The sequence below is a fragment of the Miniopterus schreibersii genome, assembly GCF_964146895.1.
Source record: "Miniopterus schreibersii genome assembly, chromosome: 10".
Classification (NCBI taxonomy): Eukaryota; Metazoa; Chordata; class Mammalia; order Chiroptera; family Miniopteridae; genus Miniopterus; species Miniopterus schreibersii.
In genome coordinates this window covers 8,071,072-8,087,925 of record NC_138110.1, presented here as the reverse complement: position 1 = coordinate 8,087,925, position 16,854 = coordinate 8,071,072, and the positions used below count along the sequence as shown (strand labels likewise).

The following is a 16,854-nucleotide window of genomic DNA, read 5'->3' as shown; positions in this document are numbered from 1 at the left end:
CGCGGGGTAGCTGAACAGGGGGTGGGATGATGACTGAGTTTGCAACAGACATACTTCTGTACCTTTTAAACATTGAACTACGTCACTCTGTGCTGACCAAACTTTTAAATTTAAAAACAGAAACCCCTACCCTGCCACGCAAACAGCACACAGCTGTGTGCAGCCTCAGATCTCAGCGATGAGCTCGTGGGTCAGGGACCAGACACTACTCACCTCGCACCCAGGCCTGGTATACAGAAGGTGCTCCCTTACTCTGTGAGGGCTGGTGACTCTCTCCCGGGCTGCCCCAGGCCCCAGGCACCAAGCACTCGTGGACCTTCTGCCTTACCCCGAGCATTTGCAGTGAATCTAGGTCACTGGCTCGTGGGTTTTAAAACAGATCTGGTGCCACAGCACCTTGCCAGCACCAGCAGCCCATAAAATGCCAGAGAATGGAATCAAACGACTCAATAGAAGGCAATTCCTCAGACACCAAAAGAATAAGAATATTTTTAAAGTGCTCAGTGTGGGCGGGGCGCTGTGGCGAAGTCCTCGGTGTGAATTCCTTCCCTTAATGCTCACAACAGTCCTACAGGCAGAGCTCGCAGATGGGGACACAGCTCCTCGGACGGTCCTGCAGCTGGGGAGGGGCAGAGCCAGCTGTGGGTCCGGGGCTCTTAACCACAGGGTTTGGAGACCTCATCCCACAGCAGAATATGAAAGCTGCCTCTGAATCATCTAGACAGCCACCTAGAGAAAAATCCAATGACAGGGACACAGCAGGAGCACAGCAAGAGTCCCCAGTGACACCTGGCTCCTCCCTCCAACCCCCCTTAGCCTTAACAATGGCTAACACTAAACATACAAACATATACGCAGTCGAATTTCCTCCCATTTAGAAAGTCCCCTTGCGACTCTTGGTAGTTAAGTCTCTCTACCTTTAGTCTAGGCCAAGCACCAATCTATGTCTGCTATTCTTAGCTTTTATTGTTCTATTTTTTTCTTATGTGTTTTAAGTTTCGTAGACAATATGAGGTAAGCGTTGAGAATACTTTTTAAATTTCATACAGTTTTATTTTTGAAAAGACTATGCTTTCTTCACTAACTTACATTAGCATTATTATAAAAAATTGTTATAAAATAAACTCAGAGACACGAACAACAGAAGGGTGATACTGTTGGGGGCAGAAATATTAACCATGCTCCGTTAACCATGATTTTAGCTGTACTTGTAAGAAATGCTGATCATGCTCTGCTAACCATGATTGTTCTGTTCTGATTAGAGAAAGCACATTCTGACCTGGCTGAGAGTCGTACACCCCGGGACATGGGAGTTAACTTCTTCTTTTATAAGAAGTCTGTACTTCGTTTATCAACATGGGAAGATTAACAGCCTGTTCCCCAAACAATGGAATCCCCGAGGCACCCGCCCTTTGCTCCCCCCAGCCTCCACTGCCTGTAACCTGTTAGCATTAACCTTGCCTACTACCCCATGCCTGTAATTCCTACTTTCCCATGTAATCTTTGTCCTTCTAGCCAATATGTGGGGAGGGCAGAACAGATTTTCGTGGATGACCATTACTTCTCTCCCAATTTGCAGGCAATATTGGAATAAATGCTCATATACGATTCAAAACAAACAAACAAACAAAAACGGTGGCTAACACTGCTATTGTGCTTTCCGTGGGCCGCAGGCTTTGGGGCCTAAGCATTCGACATACTTTAACTGATCGTGTCCTCAAAACTGCTGAGCACTCCAATCATGCCCACTTCAAAGAGGTGAACTCACTCGCCCAAGGTCATACAGCAAGAAGCATGCGGCACAGCCCAAACTTGAACAGAGACGGTCTTGCTTAAATCTACACTCTCAACCCCTCCAGATCCGCAGCAGCCAGCCCTGGCCGTAAGGGAGCCACCACTCTGTTGGTGACCTTTTCCTTCCCAGACTCCCATGGAGACCCCCTCCCCACCCCGGAGACCTGGGCTGCAGCCCCTGACACAGCAGGCCCCGCCTCGGGTGTAGCTTTGGTACTGAGACAGCCCCAGGAAGGCCATGGGAGATGTTTCCAAGGAAGGTGCTGAGGGTCAAGCACAACGACAGCTCAGGCACCGGAGGGCACTCCCCAGGTAGCAGCCCCTTTTCCGATGTGAGTGCTGCAAGGGAATGCCACCCTGGGCTCCCACCACGGTGTTGCCAACCTCCACCCTCTGCAGGGAAGCCAGACATTATGCTCTTGGCCCTGTTATCTACACACAGCTTTATCATGAGGAACTACATGTAGCCTTTCTTTTCAACAAAGAACGCATACAGACTCCCAAACATCTTACATAGCTACCAAACAGGCCGCCACGAGGGGCTGAGGTCACCCAGCGCATCTACAGAGCACCTACTGTGTCCTCAGTCAGCCACAGGCTCCTCTCCTCCACCCCCACCCACCTCACTCATTAATACACAGAAAGCCCAACTGTGCAAAAACAAAGGAAAGCCTATGTTTTTACTTCTTTCTCTCTCTTTTTTAAAACTTTCCCAATCTCATGGGCACGCACTGGGCATAAGCAAACTGAAAATGCCAGGCGGGGGCACTGCCCATATCCTGACCCCGGAACACAGGGCAATTCTGGGTCCCACAGGGCGTAAAATAACAGAAAGCCCTGGAACGCCCACATGGTCCACTTAACCCAGTGACCTGAGATTCTAGCCTATGAAAACTCTCAAAGTGGAATCAAGTTCATGCATCAAACTATCCTCTCTAGACTAAGTGCTAATTCATAATGAACTTATTAAATCATGTCACTTCGTGGCCATTCAGAAAAACATACACAGAAGGAAACATACCTCAATGCTAACAAAAGGAAGGAAGGCTTTAAATAACTCTAGCCACTGCATCTTTAAGTTTTCTATAACAGGAACGACTACTTTTTTTTTTTTTTTTAAAGAAATTATTACTTTCAGCCCAGCCGAGCGTGGCTCAGCAGTTCAGCATCAACCTAGGATCCGGGCAACTGGGGTTCAATTCCTGGTCAGGGCTCGATCCCCAGTCGGGGGCGTGCAGGAGGCAGCCGATCGATGACTCTCATCACTGATGTTTCCGTATCTCTCTCCCTCTCCTCTCTCTAAAAACAATAAAGATATACTTTTTTTAAAAAAAAAACAAATTATTACTTTCATAATGGAAAAAATAAAGCTCTAGAGCTCGAAAGTCCTGTGCAGGGCCTCAGAGCTGGGGAGGGCACTCTGGCCGGGCTCTGAGTGGGTGGGTACCCACCTGGGCCACACGGGCCCTCTCTGGCTTGGCCAGGCTTTTACTAGCAAGAGCTGCTAGTATCATCGTTTAGCACAAAGCAGCCCACTGACTGCTACTGAGGGGGATGTTCCTGACTATCTGACAAAGACTCAGCCCCAGTTAATGCAACTGCTCGGCGGGGTTAGAAATCTCGGTGATGTAGCAGAAGTCGCCGGGAGCCTGCGAGGACTGACAGGGGCAGCTCCAGCCAAGTAGCAAATCTGGGATCAATTTGAGATCTGTGACCCAGACCTTGGACAAGCTGCTTCTGTGGCTAATTCCTTAAAGCAATAGGCTAAGTGAATGACGGGGGAGGGGGAGGGAGGAAAAGGCCTCCCTTTTCTTTCTGTGCAGGTTGTTCGATTACTTCTCCCAGCACTCAGCACACACCTGCACCGCAAGCCCACCGTGTGCCCTCAACACCACCTATCCCCCCCGATGAATTAGGAACGCAGAGTCCCTTGGGGATTTTGATGTTTTCGAATAAAACTACGGGAACTGGGAGCAGGCAGACCTAACTGGAACTGTGGCTCCTGGTTCTCATCATTCACGTAACAAATATTTATTGAGCACCTATTACGTGCCAGTCTCTGCTGGGGACTGGCACATGAAAACAAGACAGAGGGAGGTGCTGCTTTTACGAAGCCTACTATTTTACAAGTGGACAGGGTGGCAACAGAGAAGTAGCAAAATCATAAGACACGGGGACACATCACTGGGTGGGAGGTGGCTCCTTCAGAGTGGGTGGTCCTGGAGGCCTGTCTGAAGAAGAGACAATTGAGACCTGTGAGAGGAGACAGCAGCAGCTCAAGAGCTGCGTGGCCCTGGGCTGCTTGGTTGTTGACCCCTCTAAGCCTCAGCTTTCTGGGAAACGGAGTGTGTGTGGGGCTCTGTGTCGATGCCACAAGACAATCCACGGACGCTGCCCAGGGCAGTGGGGCTGGCATCAACGAAACCAACCGAGTTAAAATCCTATGATGTCACGAGATGAAAGCTCCCTGAGAGCGGGGATTACTGCCTGATGCTTACTGCTCTATCCCCAACGTTAACACTGCGCCTCCCCTGGCAGGGTAGCTCGGTGGGTTAGAACGTGATCCCGATACGCCAAGGTTGTGGGTTCAATCCCCAGTCAGGGCACATACAAGAATCAAACAATGAATGCATAAATAAGTGGAACAACAAATTGATGTTTTTCTCTCTCTCCCCCTCCCTCCCTTCCTTCTCTAAAATCAATTTTTTAAAAATTCTTTAAAACTGTGCCAGTGTGGCTCAGTTGGCTGGGTGTCATCCCATGCACTGAAAGGCTGCAGGCTCGATCCCTGGTCAGGGGCATGCAGGAGGCAGCCGATCGATGTTCCACTCTCACGTCAACGTTTCTCTCTCTCCTTCTCCCTTCTTCTCACTTTAAAAATCAATTTAAAATATTTCTTAAAAAACTGCGCCAGGGACAGAGTAAGTGCTCAGCAAATGTTTATGGGGTGAGTGAGTGGCAGGCCTCTGAAATGTGCAAACACCGAGGCTACGACTCTGCTGCTCTAGGGTGAGATAAGCACAGCTGTTTGGTGAGTGTCGAGCTGCAGATGGAGCTCATCCCACCCCAAACAGGTGACTGCTCTGGTCTGGGGGTCTGTACCCCCCTTTGGGTGTCTTTAAGGTGACTCTGCTTTGGAGAGCCAGCGTTCAGAAAGAAAACATTATTTAAAAAGTGAAAACAGAAATCAACTTGTGAAAATATAGGGCCTGGGGTTAACTAAATAAGCGAAGTCTAGTCAAAGAAATATTCTGTTGCCATTTCAAGTGTCCTTTACAAAGAACCTCACGATACAGAAAAGACCTTGGTTACAATGCTAAGTGGAAAAGGTAGGGAACAAAACCACAGGGGCTACATGGTTATAATTCGTAAGACAATGTACACACAGAAACACAGCATAGGCTAAACTGTTTGTGTTAGTTGTGGTTGTCTTTTTTTAATTGATTTGAGAGAGAGAGAGAAGCGGGGGTGGGAGAAAGGGGGAGAGAGAGGGAGAGAGAGAGGGAGAGAGGGAGGGAGAGAGAGAAACATCCATTTGTTATTCCACTTACTTATGTGCCCTGACCAGGAATCAAACCCACAACCTTTGTCTATCAAGACGACACTGTAACCCACTGAGCAGGACAGGGCAGCTGTGGGTGTCTCTGAAGGGAAAGCTAATGCCAGGATTTCATTCTGCACTTTTCTCTGTTCTAGTTTTCAATACACACGCACACATTTAACTTTCACATTTTACACTTATAAAGTACAAGTAAACATAAATATATTTCATGAACATTTGATACACAAAAATTTATGTAAATAAAAAACAGAAATACATATAAATGAATTTTACACTGTTTTACAGTTTCCCTTATAACTTAAACTTCAAGAACAGGGTGCTGGCTGCTGTGATGTGACTGTTTTGCCTGGTTTCCGTTCAGGGTTCCCGTGACTTCGCTGACTGTATGTCTACAACTTAACCTCAGATCAAGAAAAGGAAGCCTCTCTCAAATAAATAATTAAAAAATTAATTTCTTGCCCAGCCGACATGGCTCAGCGGTTGAGCATCGACCTAGGATCCAGGAGACTGAGGTTCGATTCCTAGTTGGGGCACATGCCGGGGGCTGCGGGCTCAATCCCCGGGGAGGGGGTACAGAAGGCTGCCGATCAACATCTCTCTCATCACTGATGCTTCTATCTCTCTCTCCCTCTCCCTTCCTCTCTCTGAAATCAATAAAGATTTTTTTTTTAAAGATTTAAAAAAAAAAAATGAATTTCTTGTGATACTACTATGCTCCCACGAGGATGGCTGAAATGAAAGGAGACAGACAATACCAAGTGTCAGTGAGGATATGGGGCAACACCGATGATACTAACACAGTGGGAAACTATGAATTTCTACTAAAGCTAACACAAATATACCATAGGGCCCAGCACAGCCACACAGTGCACAGACCCAAAGATATGTCCACAGCAGCACCGAAACTGGAAACAGCCCCCATGTCCAGCCACAGGGACGAACAAACTACAAGGTAGGGCAAACGTGGGTTTACAGTTGTGAGTACTCGAAACCCAGAGCTTACTCTTGTATTATCATGTATTAAGTATTGTATCATTTTCCATACAAACAACAGCAAACCTACTTTTGCCCCACCCCGTATAGTACACATGCAACGCGATCTAATCTTATAAATAGAAGGCTGAGCCAGAAAAGCCAGGCACCAGGGAGCCTGTGCTGTTTGATGGCATCTGTTCAAAATCAGGCAAAAGGAATCTGCTTTTAGCAGTCAGGGTGCAGGTAAGGGGGGCGGGCCGGGGGCAGGAGGTGGCTTCTGAGTAACAGCCTGTTTCTTTAGCTGCAGCTGGCTGCAGGACTGTGTTCCCTTTATGAAAACGCACCGAGCTGTGCGTGCATGAGCTGTGCCCTCTGTGGGTGCGGATGTACGTGCATATATGGGAACCCGTGCATCACCTTTTAAAATCAGCTTATTTGGGGGGGGAACCTGGCCAGATGGGACAAGTGGTCTTACCCGTTTACTACCTGGTCCTTTGATTTACCCGGACACAGCTGTCATGCCCTGTAAGAGAGTTTCTAATTGCCTTTAATTTGGGGAGTAGAGAAATGAGGAGAGGAGATGGGGGGTGAAGTTCTCCAGTTTTAAATTTCATGTGAACTTTTATGGAGACTGACTGTATAAAAGCTAACAAGTATTCAGACCCAAATAATCTCCTTTTTCAGGGCAGGGACAGGCACTTTAGAAATAGCTGTTCTGCACTCTCTCTCCCCCATTAGCGTGAACGGGTCTCATACAGGGAGGGTGAGAAAGAAAACACAGATCAATAAGTAACTCTGAAAACAGACACCATGTTTCTGAAGAATGTGCACTTACTGGGATAATTTGAAGTTTCTAGAATTTTCCTCCGTCCTATCATTTCGGCCAATAATCAGCTTTCACTAGGAACAAGGGGATACGTACCTACTTACCTGCAGATCACAGAGGCCTCAAAAAGCCCCCACCCCTTTCCCCTCGACAAACACGGCCTGCTCTAAATAGACCGTATAGGAAAACTCACATAGGAAGGGGCACGGAGACCGGCCCTAACATGCAATTTGCTGCCTACGTTCAAATTCAGGGAAAATGAGTCTTTCTAAAAACTGAAATGAGTCTTTGTCATTCTAAAGCAAAACCGTTCTAAAGAGGGCGGGAAAACCTCCTGTCCCTCAGTTTTGCTGTCTGTCACGTAGGGCTGTCAGGTGGATTAAATGGGGTGATGGTCCACCTAAAACTCTCAGAACAGTGCCGGCCACCTAATACATGGTTAGTGACGCTTACAGTGCTCGTCAGATTAATCTACACAACCCAAGGGACAAGAGCTAACCACCACCGCTCAGAGTGCGGCCTGGAAACGTGACCACTGCAAACTCATTAAGCAAAAGGAAACATCTGGGGATGGTGCCCACCCAGTGCCTCCATCCTCCCTGCAGAGCACGTGGTGTTTTAGGTGGAGGGGGGCGGGGGGCCGGGGCAGCTCCAGTCCACTTGACTTTGCAACATGCTTACAGAGAGCTCTCGAGACTGGGCCGCCTGAAGAAAACTGCTGAGAAGCTCTTATTATTATTTATTAATAATTCCAAGAGCTACCACACCTGCTGAAATAGCCATAAATGAGATGCTTTCTGCATTAATTTCCTGGGGCTGCCATAAAAAAAGGGCACAGACTGGGTGGCTTAAACAATAGAAATTTATTTTCTCAAAGTTCTGGAAAGTCCAAGATCGAGGTACAGGCAGGTTTGGTTCTTCCGGACGCCTGTCCCCACGGCCTGCAGATAGATGGCTGCCTTCTCCCCGTGTCCTCAGATGGCCTTTCCTCCCGCCCTTGTCTCTCTCTGCATCTTAATCTCTTCCCATAAGGCAACCAGTGAGGCTGAATTAGGGTTCACCCTAACAGCCTCATTTTAACTTGTCTTTTCTTCAAAGGGTCTACCTCCAAATACAGTCACATTCTGAGGTGCTGGGGGGTCAGGACTTCAACATATGGATGGGGGGGGGACAAGTCAGCCCATAACACTTCCCAAATGCTCTCTTCCAAAAGCTCCAGGCCTCCTTGTTATTAAATCAGAAAGCTGACCTCATAGCTAACAAGACTCCAAACATGAATTTCTTGCTCAACAGGATTTTCTTTTTTTTTTTTAAAGACAGAATGAGTCACCTTAAAAAGACAATAAGGGACACGGCCACTCAGTGCACATTCATTCCATTAATCCAGTGGTTCCTAACAGGTGCGATTTCACCCACTCCCCCTTCCCACTCCTCACCCCCCATGTCCCCCTCCGCAAGCCAGGGGACACTTGGCAATGTCTGGAGACATCTATGGTTGTCACAGCTGGAGGGAGGGTGCTGCTGGCATCCAGTGGGTGGGGGCCAGGGATGCTGCTAACATCGTAGGGTGGACACATCAGCCCCACAGCAGAGAATGATCCCACCCAAAATACCAAGAGTGCCGAGGCTGGGGCTCCCCAAGGTCTAACCAGGCCAAGTCTGACTTCACCTCCGTCGCAGCGGACGGCCCAGCGGAGGCTGGGAGACCCTGCCAGGCCCAGCTCCATGGGGAGGGCACTGTCCACACTCACGCAGCTTCCTCCTCAGGGAGCGCTGCCAAGAGGCTGGTCCCTGGCATGCGGCAAATGCCACAGAGCTCTGACTGGGAGGAATACCTGGCCAGGCTTAACCACTGTTTAAAAATCACGTATTTCAGATAACTTGGCAAAATAAAATTTTTAAAATCTATTAGCACCACCAGATTCTCCCTTATAGCAAAAATATTATATTTTTAAAGAGATAGCACCATTTTAGCACAGGCCATGGCTTCCTAAATGTCAGGCTTGACTTGGGGCCCATCTGCAAACCTCATCATTTGTGGTTTCGTAGGAACTATTACCGGCTTCCTACTTTTCTTCAAGTCCATACTCCTTTTTACTTAAACGAGAGGAAACTTCCTATCAGTACTACAAGGAGAAAACAAGTATCATTTGGAACAAACAGAAGGAACCATAAAAATAATTGCTAACCTTTCAACGTTTGGCCCTGAGCCAACTACAGGATCTCTGGAGAGGTTTCCCGCAGGCCAAGCTTGAGTGCCTGTCTCGGCCTCTCAAAGCGACACAAAAGCAAGCAGTCCCGGCTTAAAATCAACACCATCCTAACTCTTTAGGTAAAAGTCATTGACAAAAACCTCACCACTAGCCTTTTTTTCCCTAAATTAAACCAAAGTCCACTCACTGTCGAGTCAAGCCGGAGAAACTTTGTGCCCATTTCCAAAGGTGGCCGTAAAATACAGCCAGCCCTAAGGAGTGATGTTCATCATCTGCATCCGGGTAAACACAGTAAAAGAAGGTTCTGGAAAGTAACAGACGAAAGTCCAAAGATGGATTGCTCACCGCTTTGCTTCCTCCTTCCGACTTGTGCCTGCAGCCGAGGTCAAGGTCAAATGGCTGCCCTCTTGCCCTCCTTCCTTGGGGACTGGCGTGCAGGGCCACTCTTCACTGGCCTTCCTGGGGGAAGCCCTGCAAGCCCGGTTCTGTACCCAGGCTCTACCCTTCAGTGTCCCTACCTGGGTTTGTAATTCCACAGCCCTCGTGTCACTGCCGGTGACAGTCAGCGCAGGGCAGGGCAGGGCCCGTGGCAGAGAGGCTGTACCAGGAAACCATGGCACAAGTGCAGCTGGGCTGGCAGGCAGGGGACGCAGAGAGCACTACCTGACGGGCACTGCCACGGCTGGTCTAACTGTTCTCATCCGAGGGAGCAAAGAGCTGCTTATGCGATCGTACGTCCACCGTGGCCGGGGGAAGGCCTGGGGTCTCTGCATTTCACCCACGAGCAGGATTCCCCGAAAACGCCCCCTAAACACACCCCTATCCGCTGCATACCTAACCCCACCTCCACTGTGTCAATGGAAAGACACTGTCTACAGTCAGTCCTCAGCAGTTGCGGTTTCGGTATCTGCAAATTCCCCTTCTGCCTCAAAGGCGTCAACTCCACATCAGCACCCACGGCACCCTCGTGGCCACTTACAGACGCGCAGAGTGCGAAACATTCGAGTCCCGAGTGGGGTGGGAAAGGTGACGCCTGCCTCGTCTCCGCACTCACGCGGCACGCGGTGTCCTTTTCGCGGTCTACTTAGTGCCCGGTTTTTCACACTATTGTGCTTTCGTTAGTGATTTCACTGCCTCAGTGGCCCCACGCAGTGCTGTCCAGCGCTCCCGAGAATAAAGCCTGTGATGTGCCTCACGAAGAAAACACGCGTGTTTGTCTGATAAGCTTCCTTCGGGTGTGAGTGCAGGGCCGTAGGCTGTGAGTTCACTGTTAATGAACCGACCTCACGTATCAAATACGGTGTCTTTAAACAGAAACAGACCTAAAACAAAGTTCTGTGTTGATCAGCTGACAAAAACGCAGCGAGCAGAGGCTCACGGGCACCCAGCCCTGCATCCTTCCTCGGGGTGGTAATTCACTGCTCGCTAATTCACAGTTGGCAGGGACCTGACACACGTACCTGCTGTGACCGATGAGGGTCGCCAGTGCTATACGCCTGACACAACCTCCACCGCATCTAAAGAGAAAGGGCATTTTAATGCCACAAATTAGAAGCGAGAGCTTCAATGAAAAGTTCAGACTGTTGAGCTGAGTATGCATATCTCCCTACAGTGGCCTTCGTTTCCTCGGTTCCTTTAAACGATGACATCCAGATCAGGGACCATGCTCCTGGGCTGGCACCGGGGACAGCTACAGGGGAGCACACGCCTGACACCGCCCTGTCACTAGACACTGGTAATCTGAGGTATGCAACAGCTTCTACCAAAGTCAAGCACCCGGGGGCATTTGCCAGCCTGAGTTCTTATTCCACAACACCTTCTACAAAGAGCCAGAAGAGATGCCATCCAGTGCAAGAGTCCACCTGAGGCCCAGCCCCACCCTCCAGTCGGAGGAACAATTTCTGATGTTTTCCAAGGACTCATGTGCTACTTTGCATAGATTATGCCAACCACACAGACACTCTCACAGAAGAGGAAACTGAAGCACAACAGAGGGGAAAAGACAGTGGCCTGGAGTTATACAAGCAGTAAAATGGCAAAGCTGGTACATGAACCTGCATCTGTGTGGACCTTGGAATCCAAACACTTCACCGCAGAGCAACGAAGCCAGCATCCTGTGCCAGGGATTTCAAAGGAGAGCCTACCCCCTGGCCAGGTGGCTCAGTTGGTTGGAGCATCATCCCACACACCAGAAGGTGGCAGGTTCAATTCCGGGCCACGGCACACACCCAGGTTGCGGGTTCGATCCCCAGTCAAAGCAGGTGCTGAAGGCGACCAATCGATGTTCCTCTCTCGCATCAATGTTTCTCTCCCTCTCCCTTCCTCTCTCTAAAACTCAATAAAATCAATAAAATGATAGCCTACAATATTCTTATCTTTACTTTCACACCAGTTTTTGAAATGAGATATACCTTGACTGCAAGTCCCACGGGAGAGGAAATGACACAAATGCACCGAGAAAAACGGCACTGAGGACACAGCCGATTAAACGCCATCCAGCTGCCAGCCCTGGCTGGTCCAGGAAACCCTCCCCACTTCTCTTACTTTGGAGTCAGGTTCACCAGAGTTCTTATCAGTTTCTGCCATGCAGTCTTGGCCCCAAATCACTGCTTCATCTTCCTGGGCCTCAGTTTCCTTATCAGTGAGACAAGAATAAAAAATAAAACGAACCCAACATCAAAGGGCCATCCTGCAGCACGGTTCAGAGCAAAACACTCAGATCCCAAATACATATCCGTGCTCCTCCTCAGTGGTCAGGGTATGTCCTGCAGCGTGCCAGCTTAAATTCTGAACCCTCGAGCCCCGAGGTGCCCCTGGCTGCACCCACCAGGAAGGTGGCCCCAGTCGCCCCAGCGGGATGGGAAGCCCAGGCCCCTTCCTGCTGCAACAAATGACCACAAATTCATTCTTTTACACTTCTGGAGGTCAGGAAGTGGGGCTAACCGGCAAGGCCGGTTCCTTCTGGAGGCTCCAGGGGAGAATCTGTTTCCTTGGCTGTTCTGGGCGCCCCCTGTACTCCTTTACTTGGGGCCGCGCATCCATCTCCAGGCCACAGGCTTGGCATCCTCCGGTCTCTCTCCAGCTCTGAGACTCACTCTCCTGCCCCCCCCCTTTTTAAAATTTATCTTTATTGTTCAGAGCATTATAAATGTCCCCTTTTCCCCCCACTGATTCCCTCCCCCCGTACCCCTTTCCCCAGGCCTTCACCCCATTACTGTCTGTGTCTATGGGATATGCATATATGCACATAAATTCTTATGTTAACCTCTCCCCACCCCCTCACCCATCCACCCTCACCTTCCCTCTGGGACTCCTCAGTCTGTTTCATGCTTCTATGCCTCTGGATCTATTTCGTTCATCAGTTTATTTTGTTCATTAGATTCCACATATAAGTGAGATCATGTGGTACTTGTCTTTCTCTGACTGGCTTATTTCCCTTAGCATAATACTCTCCAGGTCCCTCAATGCTGTCTCAAAGGGTAAGGAAATCCTTCATTTTTCACAGCTGCATAGTGTTCCATGGTGTAAATGTCTGAGAAGATGCTTGATATGAAGACAGACCACACGTTAGGACACAAACTAGTCTCTACAAGTTCTCCTGCCCCTTTCACACTTGTGATTGTACTGGGCCCACCTGAGTCATCCAGAATAGTCTCCCATCTCAAAATCAACTTCATCACATCTGAAAAGGCCCTTTTGCCATGTAAGGTAACATATTCACAGGTCACACATGGACATCCTGGGGAGGGGGGGTTATTCTGCCCACCACACCAGTAAATACTAAGGTGTATTGAGTGCTTAGCCTTCTAAACTTTACATGGACTAGTCTCAAAACAATCCTTATAGGTATATGTAATTGTCATTCCCAGAGAGATAAAGTAATTTTCCCAAGTCACACAGATAGTAAGGAGAGGAGGCTGGGCTTGAACCCAGCTCCTCAACTCCCAGACCCACACTTTTAACAACCAATCTCTGGTGTTTCACCAAGAAGAAAGGAATTCCATTTAGCCAGAAGCAAAGCACATGAAGCCAGAAACTGGTTCCCAGCCATATGGAGCAAATGTCTTGTTTTCTAACTAAAACCACAGCAACAGTTTTCTCAGCAGCAGGATGTGGAACTTTCTCAAGAGAGAATGAGCACCGGGGGGCCACGGATTCCTTCAGCAAATGATCTTCACCTCTTTGCAACATGACGTAATTAACACTGAGCAACACTGACTCCTTGGACTCCTGGCACCTGTGGTTTTGGTTTTTTAACCACAAAAACTCCCAACCATCGGTACGCTTAGAGCCAGTAGGGGAAAAGAGGTGATTGCGTTCAAATCCAGCCCCTCACAATGACTCTATGATCTGCAGCACATTATTTAACATCACTGAATCTTAGTTTTCTTGTCTATAAAATGGGGGAACTCACACAGTCGTTATGAAGATTAAAACAGGGCCATTTAATCTCAAGTGCCCAGCAGAGAGCCCCACCCATCACATACTAGTTTCTTCCTTTAACTTCCCCGCCCCCCCATTATATTTCAGGAAGCCTCCCCATCCCAAGATTCCCACTTCGACATGGCTACTTCTAAAACTGCAGAATAAATACAAGAACACATCTGCACATGCCTGGCTCTCTGATACATGATTTAAACCCAAATCTGTGTCACTATTTAGGAAATAAATTCGTTCCAAAGTAACAAATTCTAAAGGTGTGAACCTCCATTCTGATAGCACACAGAAATCTTTTTTTTTTTTTAACTGTCTGTACCACTCCCTCTAGATCCCCACATTAGCAGTGCATTTTCTTTCTTGGTAACTACCACTTTTATTTTATTTTTAATTTTTTTATTAATTATTTGAAAGAGAGAGAGAGAGGGGAACAAAAACATCCATTTGGTGTTTCGCTCATTTAGGCGTCATTGGTTGATTCTTGTATGTGCCCTGACCAGGGACTGAACCCGCAACCCTGGCTTATCAGGACGACCCTCTAACCAACTGAGCTACCCGGCCAGGGCAGTAACTATCACCTTCAAATCATTATTTGCATTTTCTCTCATGCACTGAATCAGAGGTTCTCAGCAACAACTACAATTAAAATCACCCGGAGAACTTTGAAAAATTAAATACATACCCAGGTCCCACCCCCGATTCCTATTTCAAAGGTCTAAAATGGGGCGGGGAGGTGGCTGTTTAAGCTCCCCGGGCGGTTCCAACGCACAGGCAGGGCCAGGACACCTGCACCTGTCGGGCAGGTCTTGTTTAATTCCTCTTCGCGTCCCGGTAACCCGGCAGCGACTCTGCACACAGGAGGCAAAATTTCATAATTGTTTGCTCCATGAATTAATAACTAAACTTCAGAGTCCACTGATCGTATAAACTCATTAAAATATTTACTAAGGGTGCGTATTACACGCAGGCACCAGGCCAGGCATAAGCTCACGTCACGATTCTTTAGCCTTGGCTGGTCAGGAATAAAGCACAGGGCAGTGAAGGAAGGGGTGCAGGGCGGTCTGTCTTTGGGTCAGACCCCCAAATTCCGCCTCCCTCTGCGGCACAGCCCTTGTCCTAGCTCTTTCCTCCTGAGTTACATGCATGGGGCCTCCTCACCGGAAGACTCCAGGAAGGCAGGACAAAGACCCCACAAAATGGCAGCGGGCATCATCCCTTTTTTTTTATTCCCCAGGGACACCTGATGAAGCCACCCTGGGCATTCCCCCTTCCCACCCCTGCACAGAGCAACTGACCCTGCAAGAAGCCTGGGCGAGGGAGGTGCCAGGGAGCACAGGGCTGCGGGGCAAGGGCTGGTCCAGGCCGCAGCCCCGCCCAGCTGTCCCTCGGGGGCCTGGGCCTCACCTGGGCGCCTGGGCGAATGCGCATTTCCAGGCCCCGCAGCAACCCCGGGAACTCTGGCGGGTCTGGGCGGGGGCCTGGGAATCTGCATTTTACCCAGCTCCCCTCACCCCCAGGGAAATCTGCCGCAGTTGGTGCCAGACCCGCAAAACCTCAACAAGTGAAGGCCTCCGAACAGGCCTGGCGCAGACTTCAACCCGCCCCTCCCCAGGCGAGGGGCGCCCACCCCGGGCAGCCCTGGCCCTGCCGCTGCGGGGGCCGCCGGGGCGCTGCAATTGTGGGGGCGACGGAGGGTCTCAAAGCAGCCAGCCGGGGCCCCTCCCTCCCTCCCGGGCTGCTGGTTCGCGTCCACCCAGGGCCGGGAGCTGAAGGTGGGCGCTTTGGAGCCGGGACCCCGGGGCGCGCAGGGCCCGAGCCCCACCCCGCAGGCCCCGCACACCAGGCGGCCGCCGTGGGACCCCGGGGCGCGCGCAGGACCCGAGCCCCACCCCGCAGGCCCCGCACACCAGGCGGCCGCCGTGGGACCCCGGGGCGCGCAGGGCCCGAGCCCCACCCCGCAGGCCCCGCACACCAGGCGGCCGCCGTGGGACCCCGGGGCGCGCGCAGGACCCGAGCCCCACCCCGCAGGCCCCGCACACCAGGCGGCCGCCGTGGGACCCCGGGGCGCGCGCAGGACCCGAGCCCCACCCCGCAGGCCCCGCACACCAGGCGGCCGCCGTGGGACCCCGGGGCGCGCAGGACCCGAGCCCCACCCCGCAGGCCCCGCACACCAGGCGGCCGGGCGCGCTCCACGCGCGGAGCACGGCTTGGTATCAACCACCGTCATCACGACGACGAGGAGCGGTCAGAAAACAATAAAACAGCCGAAGGCAGGGCCGACGCTAATTCCACGCGCGGGTAAACAGCGCCGGGCCGGCCCGGCTCCTGCGGGTTTCCCAGGGAGGGTGCACCGCGCGCGAGGCGGCCAGGCGCCTGGGCCCACAGGACGCGATCGCGCGGGGACCGGCCCGGCCCGAGCGGAGAGGAGCCTCGCTCCCGGCCGCCCCCCCGCCGCCCGGCCGCGCGCTCATGGCGCCGGGCGGCCAACCCGCCGGCCCGCCGCGCCGACAAAGAGGCGGCCGCGCTGCTCACCCGGCGCGGGGCCTGCTGTCCATCCGCTTCTTCTGGCGCACCGGCTGCAGCGGGATGTTGTCCGTCATGTCGCCCGCGCCGCCCGCCTTGCCGGCCGCGCCCCCCGCGCCGCCTGGGCCGCCGCCCGGTCCGGCCTCCGCGCCGCCGCCCGCCGGCGCCGCACCGCCCCGGGGGAGGAGGCGGCGGCAGCGGGCGGGCCGGGCCCGCTGCGAGGGGGCGAGCTCGCGAGCGCCGGGCCACGCGCGGAGCCGCCCGCGCGGCCCGACCGACGGACACGGGCGCACCATGGGCCCGGGCTCCGCGCTGCGCCCACTCGCCCCGCGCCGCGCCTGCCTCGGGGGGCGGCCGCCGTGTCCGCGCCGCCGCCTCCGCAGCGTCCCCGCCCCCGGCCCGCGCCGCGCGCCCCCCACGCGCGCCCCCCGCCCACGCCCCGCCGTGCGCGCGCCAGCGGCCGACAGCCGCCGGCACACACGCAGCCCCCCGTCACGGTCACCCCACCGAATTACACGCACTGT

At 51.8% G+C, this 16,854-nt stretch overlaps 1 protein-coding gene across 1 annotated transcript in view; it reads right to left on the bottom strand.

The window, feature by feature from the left end:
• ATP9A (ATPase phospholipid transporting 9A (putative)) overlaps nucleotides 1-16,456 on the bottom strand; it is a 117,444-nt gene extending 100,988 nt beyond the window's left edge. The window contains exon 1 of the mRNA XM_081149654.1: nucleotides 16,340-16,456. Within this exon, the coding sequence (XP_081005780.1) occupies nucleotides 16,340-16,407 (68 nt within the window). The 5' untranslated portion in view covers nucleotides 16,408-16,456. The remainder of the gene's footprint in view (nucleotides 1-16,339) is intronic.
• Nucleotides 16,457-16,854: the final 398 nt, after the last annotated feature.